Source organism: Cibotium barometz, chromosome 3 (assembly GCF_041138505.1).
Source record: "Cibotium barometz isolate CiBa-2024 chromosome 3, ASM4113850v1, whole genome shotgun sequence".
Lineage (NCBI taxonomy): Eukaryota > Viridiplantae > Streptophyta > Polypodiopsida > Cyatheales > Cibotiaceae > Cibotium > Cibotium barometz.
This window is the reverse complement of record NC_141048.1, coordinates 66,143,901-66,168,334: the sequence shown is the minus strand read 5'-3', so window position 1 is coordinate 66,168,334 and position 24,434 is coordinate 66,143,901. Positions and strand designations below refer to the sequence as shown.

At 40.6% G+C, this 24,434-nt stretch overlaps 1 protein-coding gene across 2 annotated transcripts; it reads right to left on the bottom strand.

Moving 5' to 3' along the window:
• Positions 1-3,761: 3,761 nt before the first annotated feature.
• Positions 3,762-18,601, bottom strand: LOC147640422 (kinesin-like protein KIN-12E). 2 transcript variants are annotated; one of them, XM_086780361.1, is made up of 30 exons: positions 17,896-18,601; positions 17,404-17,559; positions 17,196-17,279; positions 16,900-17,019; positions 16,685-16,798; positions 16,240-16,332; positions 16,007-16,096; positions 15,773-15,843; positions 15,605-15,679; positions 15,438-15,525; positions 15,300-15,358; positions 14,077-14,140; positions 13,432-13,497; positions 13,137-13,334; positions 12,949-13,053; positions 12,602-12,837; positions 12,414-12,480; positions 12,232-12,303; positions 8,516-12,010; positions 8,264-8,371; positions 7,992-8,149; positions 7,801-7,888; positions 6,719-6,793; positions 6,369-6,608; positions 6,122-6,220; positions 5,950-6,006; positions 5,815-5,864; positions 5,622-5,733; positions 5,347-5,457; positions 3,762-4,469 (listed from the first exon to the last, which is right to left on the bottom strand). In XM_086780361.1, exons 1-30 carry the CDS (start codon positions 18,469-18,471, stop codon positions 4,335-4,337), a joined length of 7,062 nt encoding a protein of 2,353 aa, XP_086636487.1. In that variant the 5' UTR covers positions 18,472-18,601; the 3' UTR covers positions 3,762-4,334. The 2 variants fall into 2 exon arrangements, with proteins under 2 accessions (XP_086636487.1, XP_086636484.1); XM_086780358.1 differs by having other exon boundaries at positions 4,189-4,469; positions 5,950-6,024.
• Between the last annotated feature and the right edge of the window lie 5,833 nt (positions 18,602-24,434).

Sequence of the window (24,434 nt, the reverse complement as noted above, 5' to 3'; positions counted from 1 at the left end):
CTATTTAAAACATATGTTGCACATATGACTGCTTTTCAAAAGGTGTAATTGTATGCAAAGCCTTTGTAGAGCACCTGTTTAAAACATATGTTGCACATATGACTGCTTCTAGCGAGAAACCATGAGGTAACTCCTGATTTTTGATCATATGTGCCATCTCTATGAGAGACCTATTTTTGCATTCAACTACGTTGTTTTGCTGAGGTGTATAGGGCACGATACATTGGTGTTTTATCCCATGATTAACCATAACTTCTTAGACATATACTCTTCCCCTCGAATAGTACACATGGTACCAATCTTACATGCAGAAACATTTTCAAGGATAGCAACAAAGTTCTTAAAGCACATAAAAACCTCTGATTTTTGTTTCAATGGGTATACCCAGGTTTGTCTAGAATAATCATCAATGAATGTGACAAAATAGAGGTAGCCCCCAATAGATGGTGTCCTCTCATAGGACCGGATATATCACTGTGTATAAGTTGTGATTTCTGGACCCCTCTAGTTGAACCATCTTTGGAAAATGATGTTATCCACTGTATTTTTCCAAGAATACAATCCTCACAAACATGTTTTAATAGGGGCTTCAAGATGTGGTAGCTCAGACACCATGTTATTCTTATGCAAACACAACAAACTGCCAAAGTTTGTTGTGTTATGCTTATGAAAACACAACAAACTGCCAAAGTTTAAGTGACCAAAGCATGCATGCCACAACTTAGCATCACCCATTGCCTTTGTGGAAGAAACTATACATACAACATGCTTTTGTCTTTTATATATATCTAGCTTGTAAGGCCATGAGATAAAGTACCATAAGCAACAATTGTATTTCCATCATTGTGATCATAAACAATACATGTGTCATCCACAAGCTGAACCACTAAGCCAGCATTAGTAATGGCAGACAGATAACAAGTTTTTCTTGATCCCTGGTACATATAATACATTTGAGAGCGTGATTATTCTACCATTTGCCGCAATGAGAACAATTTTCCCTAGGGAACAGATTCAAGTGATGAGAACAAACTGCGATGAGAAGTAATGTGCTTACTAGCACTAGTGTCAAAATACCAGACATGTACATATGTAATAGCCATGCATACAATCTCATGCGAAGGGTCAAAACTATATTGCACAATGAAAGCCCAATCATCATGTGCATAGTTTATAGATTCGTCGTTTTCTTTTTTCTCCTTCTCGAGTTGCTTTCTGTACTCATTAATGTAGTGACTAGTTTTCCTCTATAATAGTTTCGTTTTCTCTTTTTCTTTGGCTTCTCGCTTTCCTTATCTGCAAGCTTGCCCGATGACTCTGATTTCAGCTTGTAACTACCCTGAGGAAAGGATTTACCTTTTCCTCTTTGTTGACTGGTAGCAAAAGCCTGATCTGATCTCCTGTACACATGACAGACTTGCTTTGCTTGGATTCCTCTTCTTGCAAGAGCACATAAACCAACTCCTAAAACTTCAAGATATTTGGATTGCCTTTTATCACGAGTGATGGTAGAAGTAAAACTTTGATATGAGTCTAGCAACGCATTCAAGACAGTAGGCACCAATGAATTGTCATGATATACTTCATCAACATTGGCTAACTGCTCCTTAAAATTCTTACTTTTTATAAGGAGACTGTCCATGGAGTCTCCCTCATTCATATGTTCTGACTCTAAATGCTTGCATAGATAAGAAACACGTGCTTTATTATGTACCTGGTACAATAATGCAAGTGCATCCCAAGCATGTTTAGCACTTCTGCATGACCGAATGTGAGGAATGATACTCCTCTTGATTGACAAAGTGCTTAGTGATTCTTTGATCTAAACAAGGTGGCTACTAATAAGGCCACTGATAATAGAGACCTATAAGGTGTATGAAAGAAATGCAGAGTAAAGTGAGCACTCGTAAGATGTAGAGATTGATGTTGTTAAAGTGTAGCTTGTCAGCGACAAGATCCAGTGTGGTGAGTGTTTGATAATGCTTTCACGTGTATCTACACACTCGTATATAATAGATCCGACAGTACTACTCCAAAATTTGATGAAGAACAATACAAATTTGGTCCTCGAAGATGTCTGCATAAGAACTAAAAAATACACGAAGAACGGCCCCCAAAACGTGTCTGGAACAAAAATCTGACATAAAAATTTTAGTATAAAGTACTTGACACTTCAAGGTCCTCTTCTCTCAGAAGGGCTCCTTGATCCAATTCAAGAAGACATGTGACTTGGGGGAGGGTAGGCAGTAGTAATAGGGGTGAGGAGTGTATGCTTTGATACCAAATGTTGGAAATAGGGTTGCAGGAATGCGCGCGCGCGTGCACACACACACACACACAATGGAGAAGCTCAAGGGATCACACAATGAGATAATAGATGGATAATGAATGTGTACGTTACAAAAAGATAATTATATCCCAAGATGGGTGTATACGAGACGGGGAAACAAAACTCTTAAAGAGGAAAAAAATGCCTTAGCTAGTCCTAGTGTGTTCACACACATCACTACCAAATATGGCAAAAAACACTTAAAAGCAATCAAAAGCACCTTAAAGCAATGCGTGGATGGACCGAGGCAGTTTGCCTCCCAAGCTATAAAAAGCACTTGCAAGTGCACTTTGCCTCCCTAGCAGTAAAAGGAATTAAGCACCTAAAAGTAGTGGCTGCAAGCATGTTTTCTCCCAAGCAGTCCAAAGCACTTAAAAGTAATGAGAAGCACCTAAAAGCAATGTCTAAGGCACCTTAAAGCACTTTTCATCCCAAGCAATCCAAATCACCCAGAAGTAGTTGAAAGCACCCAAAAGCACTGGCTTACGCTACTACTGTCCTTATACTAGGGAATCTACATAGGTTCATTGTTAGAAGCGTCAACATTAATCACTCTCCAACAATGACGAGACACACTTATTTGTAAGACTTATTCATTGGATCACTGTAGTAGGGTTTTTGTGATATCATGATATAATAATGCAAGACCTTATGCCCTCCTTTCCTTTTCTTTAAAAAAAAAAAAATTTATTCACATGAGTTTTTTTTTTTTTTTGGGCAAGGGGAGGGAGGCACGAATGGATCATATAGCTACCACCTACTCCATTTGAATCATTTAAAGGGATGGACACAAAGATGATAATGATTTTCATCGCTTAATTGCAATACTCCACAAGGAATGAACAACTAATAGGATGTTCGAAAAATACTTTCTACGATTTTTTCATTCTCCTTAGAACTAAGGGTAGTCAATCCCATTCATGCTTGTGTCATAGCTCTGGAAGTCTAAATGGCCGTTCGGATAATGAATTACATTTACGCATATGATTAACTATTACATCGGCCTACTCAGAGCCATGAAAAAAGCAACCGATTGGCTTAGGAGATTTGTTGCATGGTTTAACAATTAAATTGGTAAGTGTTTAGGAGTTTTGGTAAGCACTTTGGAGTAATAAACTACCTAGCCCTCAAGTGAATGATTAACCTCAACGAATTACTCTAATTTTCCATGTGAAAGTGGGTTATATGAAGCACAAAAGAGGCTTGATTAACAATTCACAATAACATAAAAGTGAACCTAATTAGTGATTATAATCATGAAATTGGATTATGCATATGTGTTTTGTACCCATGGCTTGGTGCATCACTTGAAGCTAATTATTATGTATTTGGATTTCTCACTGGATTTAAAGGACTGAATTAAAATGCTAAACCTACTATGCATTCATTTAATTAAAAAATGCTATAAAGATTAAACAGGAACACTTCCTAATGCACTTAAAATGAAACTAGTTACTTGTTACGAGCTCTTTTCGATGCTTTCCATTGTTCCATCGCTCCCGCTCTAATGAGGGCTTCAACCTTACACACACCAAGGGTGTCAATCCAGTGGAACCTTTCCAAAAGGGTGTGGAGCAAAGAGGGAAGGAGATATGGAAGAACCTCCACGTTAATGCCTATGGTGCTTGCAAGATGCAGGTGAGGAAGGAAAATCTAACCTCTCTAAGAAAGAGAAGGTTTGAGCATCCCTAATCCTTTCCTCTAGTTAGTTACCAAATTTCATTTATTCACAAGAGTATACACAAGCTCCACAATGTACAGGGCATTTATTCAAGGGCCACGCTCTGCACAGGATTGTGATGCACATACATTAGCCTACACTTTGTGAGCGAGCTGCAAACTTCAATTTGCAGGTAATAGAAAGAAAGGCTCACACACAGTAGCATACAGAGGCAAAAACACTGCTCTTGTGGTAAAAGGCCCAGGTATATGTTGTGGGCTCGTTTGAAGAAATCCCTGAACTTTTGCCAATCCAAAATCTCTTCTTCTTCTGGCTGTCTTCATGTTATCTTTCAAAATCTCTTTCAAAATCTCTTCTTCTTCTAGCTTTCTTCATGCGGTGCCGTCCCAGCTCGTTGTTAACGTGATTCAAAAGCGTGTCTGTACGCCGCAACTCTTCCTGAAGATCGTCATCTTGCAACTGCCAGGCAACGTATCCCCATATCAGTACACATTTCATCACCATACACACACACTGACTTGGTAATGGGCTGCAACTCATGAAATGCAACCCATTATCAGGACACTAGTTTTTCAATGTATCATCTCAATACACTCACACTGACTTCATAATGGGCTGCAACTGCCATGCAATGCAGCCCATTATCAATAGACATGTTTTTCAATGTATGATCAGCATACACTCTCACTGACTTGATAATTGGCTGCAATGCAGCCAATTATCAGTACACTAGTTTTTCAATGTATCATCCCAATACACTCACGCTGACTTCATAATGGGCTGCAACTGCCATGCAATGCAGCCCATTATCAATAGACATGTTTTTCAATGTATGATCAGCATACACTCTCACTGACTTGATAATTGGCTGCAATGCAGCCAATTATCAGTACACTAGTTTTTCAATGTATCATCCCAATACACTCACGCTGACTTCATAATGGGCTGCAACTGCCATGCAATGCAGCCCATTATCAATAGACATGTTTTTCAATGTATCATCCCAATACACTCACGCTGACTTCATAATGGGCTGCAACTGCCATGCAATGCAGCCCATTATCAATAGACATGTTTTTCAATGTATCATCATGCAATGCAGCCCATTATCAATAGACATGTTTTTCAATGTATCATCAGCATACACTCTCACTGACTTGATAATTGGCTGCAATGCAGCCCATTATCAGTACACATCTTGTTCAGTGTGTCATCACTGCACTCACAATGATTCACAATACAATGTTGAAATGGGACACACTGCATCAATATCCCCTTGCCCAGCATCAGATCAAACACACCATGACAAGAGAACACAAAAGGATTCATAACCCACCTGGATGTCCAGGTGAGCATTAACACAGTGCTCGTAGTTGCCTTGCCCCAGGGACGCTTTCATCTTCTCCTGCAGCTGGAGCAGCCTCTTTTTCTGCCTAGAAAGATCAGCCTGCGTGGATGTTGTTCGGATCAGCAAACATCACAACTTGAGACAGGAAGAAAGCACAAATTGATGTGTTTTGTTATGATAGAACAGAAAGAAAGCACAAATTTTCATGTGTTTAGTTAATGTTGAAACAGAAAAAAAAACGCAAATTCGTTTTGTTGCTTGACCTTAAGCCTCTTGTTTTCGGCTTTAAGTATGAAGTCCTTCTGGCGCATTCTCTCAACAGCAACTCGTGCAGCAACAACCTCTGCCTGCCTTCTGCCAATGTCTTCCAACCAACTGCAAATAGGAATGGTATGCTTGATATCTCACCCTGTAACTCAGTCATAAACTCCACAGTACTAGTTTAATGGCTCTTACCTTGCCCTCTCTTCTGTGTATTGGTCTCGCAATGCCTCCAGTTCCTCCTCCTGTAAATACATGGTTTGGAAGATCAGATTGCAGATCAATTATGGTCTGAACCTTACAAAAACTGCAAATTTTCTAGCCTTGGACCTTCTGGAGAGCTGCTTTTGTATGATGAGATGCCAGTTCCGAGATTTTCTGGAGCTCCTGGTGATCCAGACATGACTTTCGCATGATTTTCTTCATAATCAGCATTATGATCACAACGTAATCATGATGGAACCCAACAGATTGAGTTTGCATCGAGGAAATTGCTACTCACAGTATGACTTGTAATGTCAGACTTCACTCCGAGCAAGTCTCTTATCACATCGTAAGTCATGGTTTCTGCTTCTGCAAGCCTTTTATTCAACCGGAATATCTGCAAAGGTACAATGGTGGCCATGAATTGTCCAATTATTACCACTGAAACCATAATTTAGCCTGAGGATTTGAAATAAACTGGGCGTTACGCAGATGTTGCACATTCAAGGTTTGGTGTCAATGCAAAATAAGCAGGTGCAAGGTACCTCTTTCTGGCGTGATGCTGCCAGATCTTCAAGATCATCTATGCGCCGCCTGTTGGAGTACAACTCTTCATCCATCTCAAAGTTTATCTGTTGGGCCAACCCCAAACTCATGCATTTGAAAGGGGAAGTTGGACATTTTGCTGCACTTCTCTCTCCTGCTTTTTTGGTTGTTGTGACCAGTTGTCTTGTCTCTCCCTTTTCCATGTTGAGGTTGTCAACCATGGCTTCTAGTGAGACGATCTGATAGTGGCACACAACAGACAGATCACAGCAGGAATCTGGTTAATTTAAGTGTACAGAGAACAATGAGATTGTTAAACTCAAATTAGAAAGCAACAAAATGTGTGTACTTTTTGGTGATGCGCAGCGGCTTGCTTCTCTGCTGCAGTTATCAATTCTTCAACTTGCAGCCTCAAGCTTTTGATCTGCAAGGATGGATTGATTTTAGCTACAAAAAGAATCCAGCTTTGGAGCTATGCTTTTCATGTTCTTCAACTAAAGCTTCAGCATAGGAGGAGGGCTCCCGGCTTACCTTTTTGAGGATATTTATTGTTTGCGTCTTTCTAAAACCACTTAACCAATGTGCACGAAGGTAACCTTTCTTGCTTTTTTGGCATTTGTTTTCTTGCAGCTTTTATAATTTGTCTGTAACATCACCTCTTTTAAAAGAGCTTTGTGTGTGGGTGTTATATGAACATATATGTATAAACAGCTCCTGAAACAGAGGGATGATAAAATATGCATGGCTGCTGTGGTGGGTGTCATTGGCATCCTTGAATCCTAAAGACAAGCAAAAATTAAGAGCGGTAACTGCACAACCAAGGCAGGATGTGAACAGACATTGGACAACAGAGGCATTAGAGTTGGCATTTGACTATTGGCATATGGAAGCATAGTAGAATCATACATTAAAGACGTATGTATGGTAGAGATACAAGTATGGAAAGTTCTGAAGAAATAAAATTGGGGGAAATTCGGCCAGAAATCCAAGAATATCACCATTGGAAGCAACAAAAATGGGGTTGGAAACAAAGAGGGAATGAGGGAAGAAAAGGAGAGCAAAAGAAAGGTAAAGATGAAGGGTAGTAGGGAACAGCCAAGCCCTGCCTGTTTACGTTAGGAACATGGGAGGCCAGCAGGCTTACCCCATTTCAGGGAACTACTAATGTATGCCTTGCATATATCAGACTTCTTTGATACACTAATGCTACTAAGTAAAATATAAACACAAACCCCCAACTACACAAACCCCCAACTCTTCACACTTCCTATCGTGTTATGCACTTAAGAGAGAGAGAGAGAGAGAGCTTGTACAGTAAGCACATTTTTATCAGCAGCTGAACACATACAGAGCTTGTTAACTCTAGATAAAAGTTCACGTCTTTGTATCAAAGATGTCATGCTTGAAAGAAGCTTTTTTATTTTTCTTTACCTCTGCAGTTTTATCTGCAACTTCTTTTCTTAAAGCAATTATCTCTGTTTGTGCCTCCAAAAGTTGATGCCACTTTGTGTCACCAGACCTGCAGACACAAATTTTTTCTCAAGATAATAGGTCGAAAATCTGCTTGCACGTTTGAGGATTTGAAAAAAAGTGCAATCCTACTGATAACGAGGAAACCGAACCTCTTATTCTTGCTCCACAGGTCATGGTACTCCTCCTGCTCTGCATCTGTATTCACAGCATGTATGTTACAGATTTGATGCTTCAATGCTTGGAGCTCCATTTCCAAGTCTTCTTTGATTAGTTGCTGTGTTTCTGCCTCCCTTCTCAAGATCTCCAACTGGGAATGGTTTTACAGTTGCAAACAAGTTACACCAATTTGGCACCCCACATTTTAGTTTTCTTTAATGATTGTAGCTCAGCAAAGCATTACTTGTTTATGATGATTACTCACTTGGCTTTCCAAAGCATTAACTGTACTCTCAAGTTCTTGGATCGACCTTTCCAAGAGCCTCGCTTCCTTTTCTTTCTCTTGGATGTGACACTTGCTTATCTCTGCCATCTGCACATTGAAAAGGGCTAGCATCAGTTAGCATCCTTGGTAGGTCTGGTCATGAGATTACGATAGCATCAGTTAATGTCATAGACATAGCATCAGATAATAGGGGTTGACTGTATGGAAATCAGGGTAGAGAGTATTGCTTACTTGTTGAGCCTCACCAGCTAGCCTTTTGTTTGTTTCTGCAGACAATCTTGTGGTTTCCAGCTGCTCATTCAGAGTAAGCAGCGTGCTATGCAACTGGTCTTTCTCACTAACAGCTAAACTCAACTCCTGATTGACACTCTCAAGTGAGTGAATCATTTTCTGTTCAACTATGAAGTTTACATCCAACAGCTCCAACTCAAGCTCTTCAATTGTAAGCCTTCTGTCTTCAAGCTTCGCCTCCAAACGCTCTGTTTTCTTCAATGCTTCTTCCAGATTTTCCCTCAAGTCAGCATTCTCTCTCTCCATAGATGCAGTGTATTGCTGAGCTTCAGACAAGCTTGTTTTCAAGAAAAGCAAGGTCTTTGTATCCTTTTCTTTCTCGCATTCAAGACTGGCATATTTAACTTCCATAGTTTTGAGCTGTTCACCTTTGGTATCAAGCTCTTCCTGGAGTGACCTGACAACAAGGATTGCTTTGTCTATCTCATCCTTCATGTTTTTCGATTCTGCAGTGCTTTCTTGTAACAAGCTGAGGTCAAAGAAAGATCCTTTCAGCAGCTCCTGTTTTCTCTCAAGCTCCTGTTCCAAAAGTTTCTTCTCTGCCAATGTCTTGTCCAGCCTTTCACAGACAACATTGGAGAAATTCAGGCAGGAATTGGCATCTTCTTCTAGCTTGGACAAGGCTAGCTCAAAGCTGTTCAGAAAACGAACCCATGCGTTCTCGCCCCCTGGTGTATCTGAAAGTCTGACAACAATGCCTTCCAGCTTTTCCAGCAAAAGGTTGGTGGTTTTATCATAGCTCTGAAGTGCTAGCCTTATTTCAACAGCAGGTTTCTGCAGAAGTTTCTGGCAGTTATTCTCTCTTTCACACTTTTCCGAGGTGAAATTTTCTGATTCAAGCCTTTGAGCCGGAGTAGCAGCTTCTTCTAGCCGTGTCTTTAGGTCATCCAATTCTCTCTCTCTCTCTTGCAAGATTGTCTTTGTCACTGCATGAGATTTCTGGACTTGAAGCATGATGTATTTGCTGTCCTCAAGCTCGGATCGTAGCTTAACCGACTCTTCAGCTTTTCTGGCTAGTTCTGCTAACAGTTGGGTTTTCTCGTGCTCTAACTGTTTGTACTGTGATTGCCTTTCTTCCATCTCGGAAGCACTTCTCTGCTTCTGCTTTTCTTTTTCCAAATGATATTGAATGGAACTATTGACATCTTGGGACGTTATAGTTTGTGAGTCCAATTCTTCAGGCAGCTTCTGAGTGTTATCGGAATTGTTATCAACCACAAAAACATTGGTTTTTCTCATGCTAAGCTGATTGGTGAGATGAGAAATTGCTTTTGAGAAGTCCTCTTCGACACTAGACATTTTTCTCAATCTTTCACTGTCCATATCCATGCCTGCAGGTTTAATGGTAGTAGAGTCTGTTGTCTGTTCACTATCAGGCATGAGGGCATTGATCTCTCCCTGGGCTAAAACCATAACACCTTCAATCTTCTTCAACATCTGCTGAACCTCTTGCTCTTTCATGTGCAATTCCTCCTCCTTTCCAGCAATTGAGCTCTTTAATTCGTCAATTTCAATGACTAGACACTCTCTTTCTTCTTGCCATTGGCTCATCAGGCTGAGCTTCCGTATTCTTGCAGTTTCATTGGCTCTTGTGAGAGCACTTACCATAAGTTCTGCCTCTCTAATGATCTCTTGCCCGTCCTTGAATCTCCTTAAAGCTTCACTTGCCTCGCCTATTTTCTCAGCTGCATCCAGCCTTGCCTTATTCAGCTCCATAAGGATCTCTGCTTTCTCTCCTCTCCAAGCAGCTTCAGCCTCCTGCAATCTGTCCTCTAGCATGGCCAACATACCGGTCATTTCAGATTCCATCACCACGAGCTGTTTCTGCATGTGGGAAACTGATTGGTGGGCACCCTTTAGCTCCTTTTTCAGTGATTCGACATGCTTTTTGCCTTCATCAGTGCATTGACACTTCTTGCTTTCCTCTTCCATCATCTTTCTGTTGATCTCTGCTTCTTGAAGGCTTGAAAGAGCCAGTTCCATCTCCCTTTTCACAATCATGAATGTATTGTCTTTGTCATGAACTTCAGACATGAGCTTCTGGAGCTTGAGTCTTGCGTTCATCTGATCCTCCTCGTGGTTTTGCAGCAACTGCTTGTACAGCTGTTCCCCGACTACTCTTTGATTCTCAGAAAATTCAAGCTGCTGTTTTAGATTCCTCAACTCTTCTGTCATCCTTTCCTCCCCTTTGTGCAATTTGTCAACAATAGCTGCAAGTGTTTCCTCTTCATTTTGTAAAGCAGCCATTTCTTTGTCTTTCCCCACTGCAATAGACTGCAGTCTTAAAACCTGATGTTTTAAATCCATTTTTTCAGACATCCACTGTTTCTCACGAGACTTAAGCTTGCCTGTTAATTTGCAGAGTGCTTTAATTCTGTTGCTTTCATCTTCTAGCATAAAATATACCTCTGCTAGATTGTTTTGAAGCTGTTTCAGGACCCTTTCATGCATCATGGCCTTCACGCAAGCTTGACGGGCATCTTTCTCAAAAGCATCCTTCCATCCATCCAACGTGCTATCCAGGTTATCTTCTGCGTCTTGCTGGTTTTCGATGCTAAAGAACTCTTTTATCATGGCCAATGCATCAGCTATGCGAGGGGTGAAGTCTGAGCAATCATGTTTTCTTGCTCCTTTTTCTGATACATTTTGGTCAGGCTCCGTGTAAAGTAAAGCTTCATTTCTTTCGCTGCTACATGCTAATCCACTCTTTTCTGTTCTAGGCTCTGGACAAGGTGTTTCATAAGAAGGGTTCTCAAACTCTGCTTCCTTCTCCTGCTTGCTCCCTAAGAATAAGTGATCATTTTTCTGATCTGATAATGGTTCAGCATTCAAGGCCTCATTGATTTGCATACTGTGCTTAGATTCACATTCCTCCTCTGAAAGTAAGTAACTCTCTTCACTCATGCTTGATAGACTGCAGTCCTGCATGGATTCTTCAATGCTTTCCTCTTGTATGTTCAACTGTTGAGCAGGTTTGTGCACTTCAGTGATCAGCTCTGGTTGTAGAGCTTTCATACGTTTATCTCCCCATGTGGATAGTGCTTTTCCTAATTCAACACTCCTTTTCCTTTTATTTTCTCCAATTGCCACGTCACAGAAATCCCTTATCTGGTATTCTACATCCTTGGCTATGCTATATACTTGCTGCAGTATACTTTGAAATGCATCACTGCTGTTGTAACTAGTGTTTGCAAGGCTAAAGTCTGTCTCTCGTTGGCCCCCCATTTCAGTTAAGGAGCCCTTGGGCATTTTTCCGATTTCCTGTAATGCTTCATCAAGTGCCTGGTTTCCCTCTTCAAGAAAACGTATCAACTTTGTTTGTGCTCCCTCTGCTGCACTAATGATGTCTGAAACCTGGCAATCTTCTTCTTTCATTGGTATCCTCCTGCCTAGGAAGTTTTCAAAGTTCTGTGCTTCCCTGTTTCGTGCAACACTCTGCATTCATCATATACTATAGCAGTTAGAGTTTGCTAAGACTGGCTACACAACATCCTTGCCCACGTGACAGCAGGGCTTGCCCATCCATAGCAAACGTGTGGCCCTGATGATTGCCCAACTCCCACTGACAGGCAGGGATTGTTATAACCACACTAAGTACAAAAAAATGCAAAAAGTTAATGCATCATTTGAGCACCCTGCATGGACTTTTGACTTACTTGGGTATTGTTTAAGAAAGCTTGCTCCTCATGCTGGGTCTGCATCGGATTGTCTTCAAATGAATTCAGAACCTGTGAAAGAGCTTCAACATTGGGTCACTGTCTTTGTTTTTACACAAGTGTATAGTACTCAACAAATAAGGACATTAGCAAGTAAGAGTTGTTCTTTTTTCTTCAAGCACCTGGCCTCTTAAGCTTGCAACTTCTGCCATCAGTAATTCTCTCTCTCCTCCATAGAAGTCTTCATGTCTGCAGGTGAACACCGGAAGATAAGGTTTATTTGATTTGGGAGTAAGGATAATGCATTCTATGTACTACAAAATTTGGTCTAAAGAAGCTAAAGAGATGCAACCCAGATTGCTCATTATACTTTCTCAGCTGCTCTAGCAGACACTTATTCTCCAATGCAAAACGCAGGAGGTCGGGGTTCTGATTTATTCGTTCTTGCAGAAGGTGTACTTCTTGCTGCAAGGCCTTGTTTTCCTCTTGTAGATAGTCTTCTGCTGACAATATATTATCTGAAACACTCTCAAGCCTCTTGATTTTTTCCTCCTTGAGCTGCAACATTGTCTTTACATAGTCTATCTCCCTCTCGTATGCTTGGATCTGAAGTCATGGTCATTTTCAGCCACATGAGCTAAGTTTGGCACTGGTAAAAGGTAATCAGAGGTTAAGTTAAGACTACAGAGAGAAAAAGATACTTTGTTGTTCAAGTACCAGCAAATCAAGCTGCTGGTTTTCTGCAGCAAGTTGTTCTTTTTCTTGTACTGCAGCCTGCTCTCTTCTCAGGCATCCTGCAAGCATTGCATCCATTGCTTTTTTCTGCAGCAGATAATCGCATAGTCAAGGAAAAACCATTGATTTGTTCAACATACATATTGTAGAAAAAGTGAAATATGCTGAACCTTCTCCAAAATTTGGGTAATTGATGAGCTTTTTGTGCTTGGAGAACCCACAAGCTCTTGCAAACTTGAGTTAATGGCACCGTCTGTGCCTTCTGTTGGCATTTTCTCACCCCCGTAGCTTGTTTGTGTGTTCTTTATGGTGGCTAATACTGATGCTTCTGATGACTGTGTTTGCTTCCGTAGTTGCTCAAGCTCTTCCTATTAATGCAAAAAGAGTTCGCAGTTAGTGCTTATGTATTAATCCTTCCTAAGGAAAACTACGTTCAAAGTATAGAATGAATTCAAAATCTTCAACCTTTAAGTCTTCTATCTGAGTTCGAAGTGCCATGATGTCACATGAAGCATCCTCATTGATGATAGCCTGGTGCAAAGTCATATACCAATGGAAATCTCAGGTTCCTTCCCAAACTTAACAAACCTCAACTACATGAGAATCTACTCACAAAGCTCCATCAACTCCATTCCATCATGCATAGCATAAACTATGTGCTATGTTATCCCCACTCATGCCATCAGAGAATAGAGTGGGTGCAAGTTCATGCATAAAGACATGTCCATCTAAGTGGACAAATATTCATTGATACACTTCTCCAAAGGTGAAGGGCAGACTCAACTAGGATGAATGCTAGCACTATAGAGAAAACATACAGATGCATGCTTGCACGTGCACACACATGCACATATACGTGCACACATACACACAAAAGAGGCTAGTCGGGCAAATGCACAGTTTTGCATAGAAAGAATTAGCATAAACCAGTTGGTGCAGAGTCAACCAATATCAAGGAACAAAAGTGAAAGGGATTTGAATCAGATGAGTTGTTGAAGTCTTGGTCATAATTTTTATTTTTAAATTTAATACAAATGACTTCTCCCTTGCAATCTCACTTAACATAAATCTAACAAACAGGACAAAAGTAAAAGAGAGTAGCGACTGTACATTATTTTGGATGAACTTTGCACGCTGTGCAAATTTCAATGTGCTTAACGTCTCATTCGCACAACTGCAAAGCAAAAGTTGCTTTATCAGAATAATATATACTCTGTTTGCAAAAAAAAAACTCTTGAACAAATGCGTGAATGTGGGCTTGTTGGCTGTACCTACTATCCACTACAGGTGACCCTTAGTGAGTCTTTCTCAGCTTGGGTCCTAGTGTTTTCATTGCGATGTATTGGAATTCCCATCCCTTATGGTGCCTCAAAAACTCATGTAATGTGGTATTTGGAAGAGCCTCCATGACCCATTGCTTCAATATGGACTCCCCTGGGTCTGCGCAGGTTCCAGGACCACCAAGACATTATCCCTAGTCGTCACTAGACAGACATCATCTTGTCTGGTTTTTGTACCTCTAAATTGTTGAGCTCATACATGACTGTGCCATGGATGTTGGCACTCTGGACTGTGGCAAGTTGTTCATGAAGTGTTGACCAGTCATCAAATAACCTTTTAACAAATTGGCTAGTAGCTACGGTACCTAACAGCACCTTTTTGGAGGATCTTGGATAGCAGTGAATACAACCAAGTACGCATCCTCTCTTTCCAACCCTCCAGCTCTGCAAGCATACATGAATCCGTTCATGTGGGTTATTTGCATCCTCCAGAGTGGTCCCTTTACGCTAGAAAGGTCCACATTGACTCCTGAACGAAATGTAGTGAATGTTACGGTTTGGCTCGTACTACACAAAGTACACTAGATCTGCTAAGACTTGCTAAGGAAAAATTGCATATATAAATGCTTTGGTCCAGCTCCTACAGAAGGTCTAATACCTATTCATATTTCTCAGATATGCCTGGAAAAGCCAGGACACTCGGGCTTTCATATCCAAACATCATCACGTATATGGTCAGACACTACTCACACTCTATCTTCCCATCTGGAGTAGGTTCCAAGGTACAGCCAGGACTGCACAGTTTTCATAGGAGGCTTTTATGTGTGTGTCGCAAGATAGCTGCTGCTTGTCTGACATGGTATTGTGTAGTATATGGAACTATCCGAGACTTGCTCCACCAGCAGCCATTAACATTGTTTGAGATCCCGAACTCTATAAAAGGACCTCAGTTGTGTGTTATACCTAATAGAAGTATATGCATTTTGCAAAAAGGAAAGCAAAGAAAGCTGTTAAAAAACAAATGTGTCATGAGATTGGCTATGCATGACTTACGAGATAGAAGGGCTCACTGTGGCAATGATAGCTGTTTTGGAGTTGCCTCCTAAGGAGTCCTGCACATGATAACCCATTTTCTTGAGCCAGATTCCATCTTCAAGATTTGAAGTGATACATAAGCTAAGAGAGTATTACCTGAAGCAGGAATGTCAGTTTTGAGTCGCGATAGGGCACGTGGCGTTGCTTTCCATGAGCTACATCTACCAAGATCATGATCACCAAACTGCAAACTCCAATCAGTGAATCCAATTACGAAGCTGCAGCTTTCCAAGAAACTCTTCTCAATAAGAGACGAGGCTTACCCCAGTGTTGAGAGGGACTTGTTGATGTTTGCAGCCTCCCTTAGTCTCTCCCCTTCTGCTCCAGAGGCTTTTTGTCTACCATACAAGTATACGTTTGAATTGCATTAGCATTAAATAGTATTGCCTTTCTCTTATCATAACGGAAAGGTAATGACTCATCCACACTACCTTTCAGACCCAGCGAGGTCAACCAGATTCAGCCTTCCAAACCGAAAGCTTGTCATAGAATCAGTCACCCACTGCAAGTCAGGTTAACACCATAATTCCCAAATTAACCATAACCATCCTGCAGCATGACATTTATTGAAACGCCTGCCTTTCGTGGATTTTGTAAGGAATGTTAGTTTACACACTGGCTTCTGTAAAATACAATGAAGCATTGAGTCCCAAACAAAGCATTACCTTGCTTTCAATCACACAAGTGAAAACACTGTGTGAGCGGCTGCTCTCTTGATTCATTCTTGTTTGTGCAACTCTCCTGTTGGCAGTGCCCTTCAAGTTCGAAAGAAATCAACATTGTAAAAATCAAACCTCTCTCTAAGGTAGTTTATGTAACAACATCAGTGGTACCTCAATCTCTTTCAAAATTAGATGGCAGCATAGTGCCCCCGATTGGGTAAAGTCCTTAAATTTACCTGGAGCAGCAACTCCATGATATCTCTAACGTTCTTCACCTCGATCTCCTTCAAGTTTTCAACAAAGAGTCCTTTTTTTGGATCATCATGGATCTGTGCATGAACAAAAATTTTAAAGAATAAGTATTGTTAACAATATGCAGAGGGCATTACAATAGAGCTAGAGCACACTGCAAAACGTAAAATTTTAACGCTTTTGATGCCATTCTCAGGGGGTACATCGAGAAGAATGTGATTGCCAATAGGATCTATGTGCAAGGATCACATGCACAAACATGCGCTGTGGCAGCTAACGCATGCTAAGATAGTTGCTACTATGGTATACGACACTCTAGTATAGGTACATTACCCTAGATTCAGGAGTGTACACAAATTGCAGCCACCTTAGAGATACCACACACACACACACACACACACACATATATATAGAGAGAGAGAAGTTTACTTGCAAATTGGTCGAAGTAGGCTCCAAAAGGTCGGTTATTTGCTCATTGTAAATCTCTAGAAAGGAGCATTTGCAAGTAAATGTGAGATGCTCATGCCTGTGTGCTGCTTCTTCCTGTTTCAGTTTACGTGATGATGAGTAGGATGTATTAGTAGACCGTTTAACGTTTGTGAGCCATCATATATACCTCATATGTAGTAGTGGGTGTTACATACCATCTCAATTCTGGCAAATAGATACTCGAATATGCGAGGGGTCATCCCACGTTTTGGGTTCAGTTTATGGTCTATTGCTTCAATCTCACCTAGCATGGTATAAGTTTTACCACTACCTGTCTGCATCAAGACATCAAGACAAAGACTACCTTAAATGGGGATGGCTGGCATGTGCTGGCCTTGTAGAGGATTGGCTGCTTTGTCATATACCCTTAGCTTATATACCTAGAAGCAACAAGGATTGTATGAATCCTAAAGCATGTAACACTGATGTGAATGGGCACAGGAAAGCTTACTTGGCCGTATGCAAATATGCTGCTGTTGTACCCTTCAATGCAATTATCCACCATTGGCAATCCAGCAACTCCAAACAGATTTTCCTGAACAGTTAATGTAAAGTGCTTTCTGAAATGAGATATGCAAGCTGCAGCCATTATGGCCAGCTTCAAAACAAGTCAATAACTTGCAAACTATGAGTAAGGCAAAAAGAAAGTTGAAACCAACCTGTGTTATGCTTGCACAAGCGACATGGTCGAAGGTAAACCTTGATTCAGGCTGTCCTAACCAAGTCAAAGCATGGGGACTTTCTTGTCGCAAGCATGTGCTCGTCCCATTAGTGGCAGTTTCAGCACTGCTCAGAGGTCTAATGCGGATCAACACCTAGAGAAGGTCTAGTCAGCAAACAAAACTCAACAAAATACAGAGTGCCTAACTTCTCAACACACTACCTACCAGGATCCAGATAAGATGCCTACCAGGATATAGATAAGAGTGTGCCTACTACCCTTTTAATACACTGAAGATGCCAACTACTTCATGCATTCCAGGTCACAGTTAAGATATGTACATAATTTGGAAACTTAATTTAATTCTTGATTGCTAGCAGTATCTTGATACATGCCTACACACAAAAGGCTATGTAATTAAGCAGATCAATTGAAATGCAAGGTAGAGATAAGATGCCCCTAGCATTGTTTACTTCAGTGACAATGATACCTGGACATTGTGATCCTTCCAGAAAGCTTTATCCTGCTCCAACTCAAAATGCTCAATTTGCTGGCCAACTTGCAAGCTACTCAAATTGGCAGAGCGTGGTGTTCCAGCATGCTGAGAATATGCTGAGGAAAGGCTTACAAGAGGTTTGGAAGCCAGAGGAATGCGAGCTGGAGTTCCGATTTCAGCTCTCTGATAATTACCATTAGCTTCGGAGTCACTGGTGGCAGCAGGCTGTCTCACTGTGCCTTTCCTGGTGCGAGGTGTTGTGGCATGAAGAGAATTTCGACTACTGTTGGCATCTGTTGAGGTTAAAGTTCTATTGGGAGTACATGCCCCCACATTTTCACCACGCCTCAGAACAGGGGGATCTGCAAAGAGAACCCTTGCTTTCGCCCGGAAACCTGACGTGTTGGGTTCAGATTTCCCCTCTGTTTTAGGGCAGAATTGCTCTCCTGCTGGCGGGAGAATCAGATTTTCTGATAGAGGAGTGCGTGAAGGGCTTGCTAATGCAGGCTCTGATGCATTCTGCAAGCAATACTCCACGGCCTTTGCCAGGGAATTGGGAAGAAGAGACATGGTGCTCCTTACTCTCTCAAAGCCAAAATTACTTGCTTGGCTGTGCTTTGAGCATTATCTACAAACGTCTGTCTGCTTTTACCAAAACGAAAAACAGCTGAGAGTTCAAACTAAGGCCGTTTTCTCAGCTGCAAACCCTGGCCGTACGAAAATGCAATGATGGCCGTACATAGGGATCATGCTGGATAGTACACATTTGAGTTGCTGGGACATTCTCAATCCTCAGATTGCTTGATGTTGCTGAGGAGTCCCGTCTATGGCAGGCTTTGGAGAGCTAGGGTTTGAACTATGGAGGCGGGTGAGGGTGAGGGTGAGGGTTAGGGTACTGTGCAGAAGGGATCAAGCAGATCAGCAGAGGAATGATGACGATGCCAACAGACCCTAGGGAGAAGTAAGAACTCTTTGCTTGCTGAAGATTTGGGCAAATCACGAGCAAATCGCAAGACCTTGGAAATAGCAGCAGCAATAATAAAACGCAACTGTGTGAATGACGACGTGTAAACTGCACAGGAGAGCGGAGAAGTGTCTGAATGAATGACAAGTTTAGAACTTAGAACCTGTTTTTTGAAAATTTGAACCTTTTGTCTCCCAACGGTCAGATGACCTGTCCCTTCACTTTAGTTCTTTGAGTCAATGCATGCGTGGTACCATCCTTATGGCATATAAACCCACCAAACTCCCGTGAGTACCTAGCTAGATTCCTATGGTTTCACCTTTTAGAATACTAGTACTAGTATAGTATAGTATGTACTGCGTTCCCACCCTTGTTCAAACTGCTTCTAACCACAACACCAGGGGAAAATGTGTGTATTTTCGGGCCCCCGGCACCCCTCCCCCGGTGGCACACAAACCATCACGTATGGCAGACCACTGCTTACATGTGAACAAGCTGTTTACATACACATACACACACATATACATATACATATAGATATTATTTGAGGGTTAAATTAGAGAGAGAGGGAGTTAGAGAGAGTTAGAGAAAGGTAAAGAGAATGAGTGAGAGAGAGAAACAGTGAGTGTTAGAGAGAGAGAGAGAGAGATTGAGGGGTTTAAAAGAGAGTTAGAGAGAAGTAAAGAGAGTGAGTTAGAGAGAAAAAGAGGGGGCATTAGAAAGAACAAGAAAGAGAGTTAAAGAAAGGTAAAGAGAGTTAGTGAGAGAATGTGTGTTAGAGAGAAAGAGAGAGAGAGAGAGAGCGAGAGTTGGCGAGTTAGAGAAAGTAAGACAAAGAGAGGGTTAGAGAAAGGTAAAGAGAGTGAATTAGTGTGTGTGTGTGTGTGAGAGAGAGAGAGAGAGAGAGAGAGAGCAATTCGAGAGAAATAGAGAGAAATAGAGAGATTGAGAGAGTTAAACAGAATTAGAGAGAGAGGGAGTGTGTGTGAGAAATAGAGAGAGAGGGTTAGAGAGAGAGAGAGAGAAAGAGAGAGAGGGGGGGTTAGAGAGGTATAGAGAGTGAGTTAATAGTAGTATATATATATCTTATTTGAGGGTTAGATTAGAGGTTTAGAGAGAGAGAGAGAGAGAGAGAGAGAGAGAGAGAGAGAGAGAGAGAGAGAGAGAGATAAGGTTAGAGAGTTAGAGAGAGAGGGTTAGAGAGCTAGAGAGAGAGGGTTAGAGAGCTAGAGAGAGTGATGAAGAAAGGTAAAGAGAGTGAATTAGAGAGATTGAGTGTTAGAGAGAGAGAGGAGGGGTTAGAAAGAGCCTTAGAGAGATTGAGTTAGAAAGATGTACAGAAAGGTAAAGAGAGTGAGTTAGAGAGAGAGAGAGAGAGAGAGAGAGAGAGAGAGAGGTTAGAAAGAGAAAGGAAGAGAGTTAGAGAGAGAAAGAGAGGGAGACTGTGTTAGAGAGTGTTGAAGACTTGGAGATCACATGGTGTGCAGGAGTAGGAGACTGTGCAAAGTATGATAGTGACTCAAAGTGAGTGTGTGAGAGTAAAAGTGCAAGAATGATTGGCACGAGTACTTCTTCGATTAATGCGAAATGAAAGTACAAGGGCCTTTTTATAGGCTTGATCTTTGGCTAAATTAAAGGCCTAAATCACAAGAGATTCTACCTAAAAGGTGCTGACATCATTGCACCTGAATCACAGGAGATTCTACTAAAAGGTGCGGACATCACTGCTTAGCTAAAGGGCTTAGCTAAAGGCTTAAGCAGGTTATTTAGGAGGAACACATACACACACGATGAAGGACAGACACAAGGTGGACTATGAACATAAAGGGCGGACACGAACTATGAAACCCAACAAACCCTCCTTTAGAGTCAACGAGGTGTTATATGGGTAGCCTTCATATTCATGATGATTTGGGCCCATGATTGTATACATGATACAAAAGATCACGATGTACCAACACCTAAAACTCCCATGTCATGCCTGATAGGAGCTTGACCACACATGAAATCCCTCAGCTCCCAGAACTAGCCCCCCCCCCTTACTCTATACATAGAGTAGTTTGATATCATAGTGGAAGCACAAATAGGCTAACAAAGAAAAACATAGTTTGGGTGGACTACCCAGGCAGAGGACCCATTATTGATTTGAATAGAAAAACATACATGAAGGGGAAATTACTCATCCTCATCATCGAGGTCGAGTCCTTTGATTGTAGCAAATAAAGCATTCTGTGTTGCGGATGTGGAAGCTTTTGGAACATCTTCAGGATCTTCATCTTCCTCAGCACCCAAGTTGACATGGTCCTTTTCCTCTTGCTATGCCATCTTCTTAAAACATTTGTCCTCCATGTGACCAAGCCTTTTACAAAATGTGCATCTTATGGCCTTGCCTTTTCCCTTGCTCTTCGGAAAAGTGGTTTTAGAGAGGAAAAATTTCTCTAAATCAAAAAAGCACAACCACTTCTTCTTCCTGAAGTCTCTTATCTCGATGAGGATAGCTACCATACTCGTATGGCCATTCACGGGAATGCCCATTCCATTCCTCCTGGTGGGGCAAATCTTGTGAGCATTAAATGGTAAGGCTAAACAAAGCCCCAAACAAATACTACACATAGAAATATGAAATCACAGAGAATAGGCTTTAAACACTCCCCACACATCATCATCATCATTTCAGATCACAGGGATAAGAAACAGACTATCTATTTCCATCACAGAACACAGAATCCAACATTACAGCATTACAGGAATAGAATTCTGAAATCGTAGGAAAAACACAGAAACACAGAGAACAACAACATGAACACCAAGGTTTCAGTTACTTGCTTTGCATAATGCACGATCCAAAGGTTACATCTTGAAATAAAGCCCAAAATGACGTCTCCTAAAATCTCAGGTAAAAAGACTAATGTTTAAAAGTATCTAAGAAGTACCAAAAGGTAAAGCCTAGGCTTTACACTTGGCACACCCGGTGGTCAAAGTTTTCTCAAAACTTGAAGACTCGAATCCCACACATCCCTTGATCTTTGATAAAACATGCTTGAGTGTGACGTAAAGTGCCTAGTAATACCACTTCCACACAATTCTGAACAATGTTTTGATAAATTACAACCTGTCCAAACACTTCACTTCTGTCTTCTTGACTTTTGGATGCATTAAACGCATTCAGGTAGATTACAATGTTTTGATAAATTACAACCTGTCCAAACACTTCACTTCTGTCTTCTTGACTTTTGGATGCATTAAACGCATTCAGGTAGATTTTCTTTGAATGCACCTGAATCAGTTTTAAGCATATTTGATCCACTTTAATCACTCTTCTTACTTCAATGACCAATATTTGAATAAGAAAACATAATGAAAATGACTCGTTGTGTTGAATCCACCCTGAATTCTTCTTTATCCTGTTTGAATCAAGGTAAATGTTTTCTGCACTTTCTTGCAACTTCTTAGCCATTCCTTGAACTCCTTTAGTTGCCTCTTGCACTACTTTGAGTACATTCTAAAATCTGAATATGCCTTCTCTTTGGCTATTCCTGAATACTTGAAAATTTGTGATTGCAACTAATTCAATTTGATTTGGTTTCTTCCACATTTGATCCATTTTAAGCATGCATTTTACTTTGAGTCATACAATATTTCGATTTGAACGGAACTCCAAAAAATATCTCTGAACTGAAAATCTGATTCAGTAAGACTTAAAACTAAATGGCTACACCTTCAGGTTGTGCACAAATTTGCTTCTCCTGCATTTGTTTATGACCATTGTGAACATTCAGTTGATCATCTGATTTCGGTTGCACCATTTGGTGAGCTTCCTGAACTTCAAGAAAATTTTCCTGATTGCTTTTGACTGCTTCTTGCTGAATTTCTTCAGTGTTTTTCAAGAATAATGGACAATAAGACCACTTAGCTCCATCATGGGGTTGCCAAATACTCTTTCCCACAAGTAAATCATCATGCAACATGCAAAAATAATCTTGACCCTGCATACAATCCTCATTCACAACATCAAATAAATAAGCACACTTCTCATCATTATGCACATCAACTCTAACATGCTTCTCATTTGTGATTTCTCCCTCGTGAAAATATGATTTTGGGAACTTATGAAAAGCCTCACTATCCAACTTTATCTTTTCCTGCAAAATCTATTTTTCCTGAAAATATAAAATTTTCGTGTAAAATTCTGAAATCTGCACTTCTTGCAAAGACTGTACTACAAAAATCTAAAAATTTTGTAATTCCTACAAAACTTGCAAATCTGAAATCTATCCTAATTGAAATTTTGATTTCTGCCTTTCTTGAAACACTTGAAACAATTGAAAATCTGATTTTTGTTTCTCCAGAAACACCATCTCCTCATTATCTTGATTGAACCTCATTCCGTGCAAGACTTTATGAGCTAGTTCATTTGCTTGAAAGTATGTTGAAACTCTTGTTATTATCATTTTGTGAAGCTCAAAGCCAAATATGCCTTGAAATTTCCTACAACTTGCAATTTGCATATCCTCCCCAAAAACTTTGCAAACAAAAGAAAGTTGTTGAAATGTCTTCAGTTTTTCAACTCTCTGAAAATGGTTTCTCACAACTTGTAACATCTCCCAAATTTCCCTTTGAGAATAGCTTTGATATTCAACATGATTCCATTTGAGAAAATCACCTTCATCTTCATTGTTTAGTGGTTGATTCAAAATCAGATCCACCATTTGCTGTGTTTCTTTATTCTCCTGACTTCATTGAATTGATTCCTTTCTAGTTTTCACTATTTCTTCATTGACTTTGTTTTCTTCTTTTTTGAATTTGATTATTTCTTGATCTAGTTGACCTGCTTTTGAATGTATGAGAAGCTTTGATCTAATTTTTCTTGAAATTGCAAAAATTGGTTCTCCATCTTCTTGGATCGTTGTTGAGTGTGTTGAAGGCACTGTCGTTTCTCTTTCACCACATGGGGATGGACATTTACCTTACCCTCATGCATCTCATCATCATAAAACATGCAAGCTTCATGTGCAAAAACATCATTTTTCTCTTCAAGAGAAATCAAAAACTCCTCAAATCACATCCTCCTCCTCACAAACATACTTATCATGCACAACCACATCATCATGCTCAACATCAAGAACATCATAAGGTTTTGGTTCATGCTTTAATGCATCATTGGAAAAGCAAATATTTCTATATCCTGCAAAGACCTTCATTATTTTGATCAATGGATGATCCGCAAAATTTGCATCTGAGTTTAATCTAGGGGTATTTGGGACTTCTTCTTGGCTCTTCTTGCCTTCACCCTCTTCCACTCCCTGATCTCTCTAATTACTTTGCCTATTTTTATGGGTGACCAAAGGTAGCTCTATTGTGTACTCGAGGATGGTTTTTGGCTCTTCTGGCTCTCCTCCTCTCTCACCTCCTTAACCTCAATCAACGGCATCCAATTAGGTACACTCCATTCATCATCATCGATCATCATCATCGTCACTCTCCTCCTGAAACTCATCTTCATAATTCTCACTCAATCTCTCACATACTTTTTGCAACATGGAAATCCTCTTCTTACTAGAACAAGACT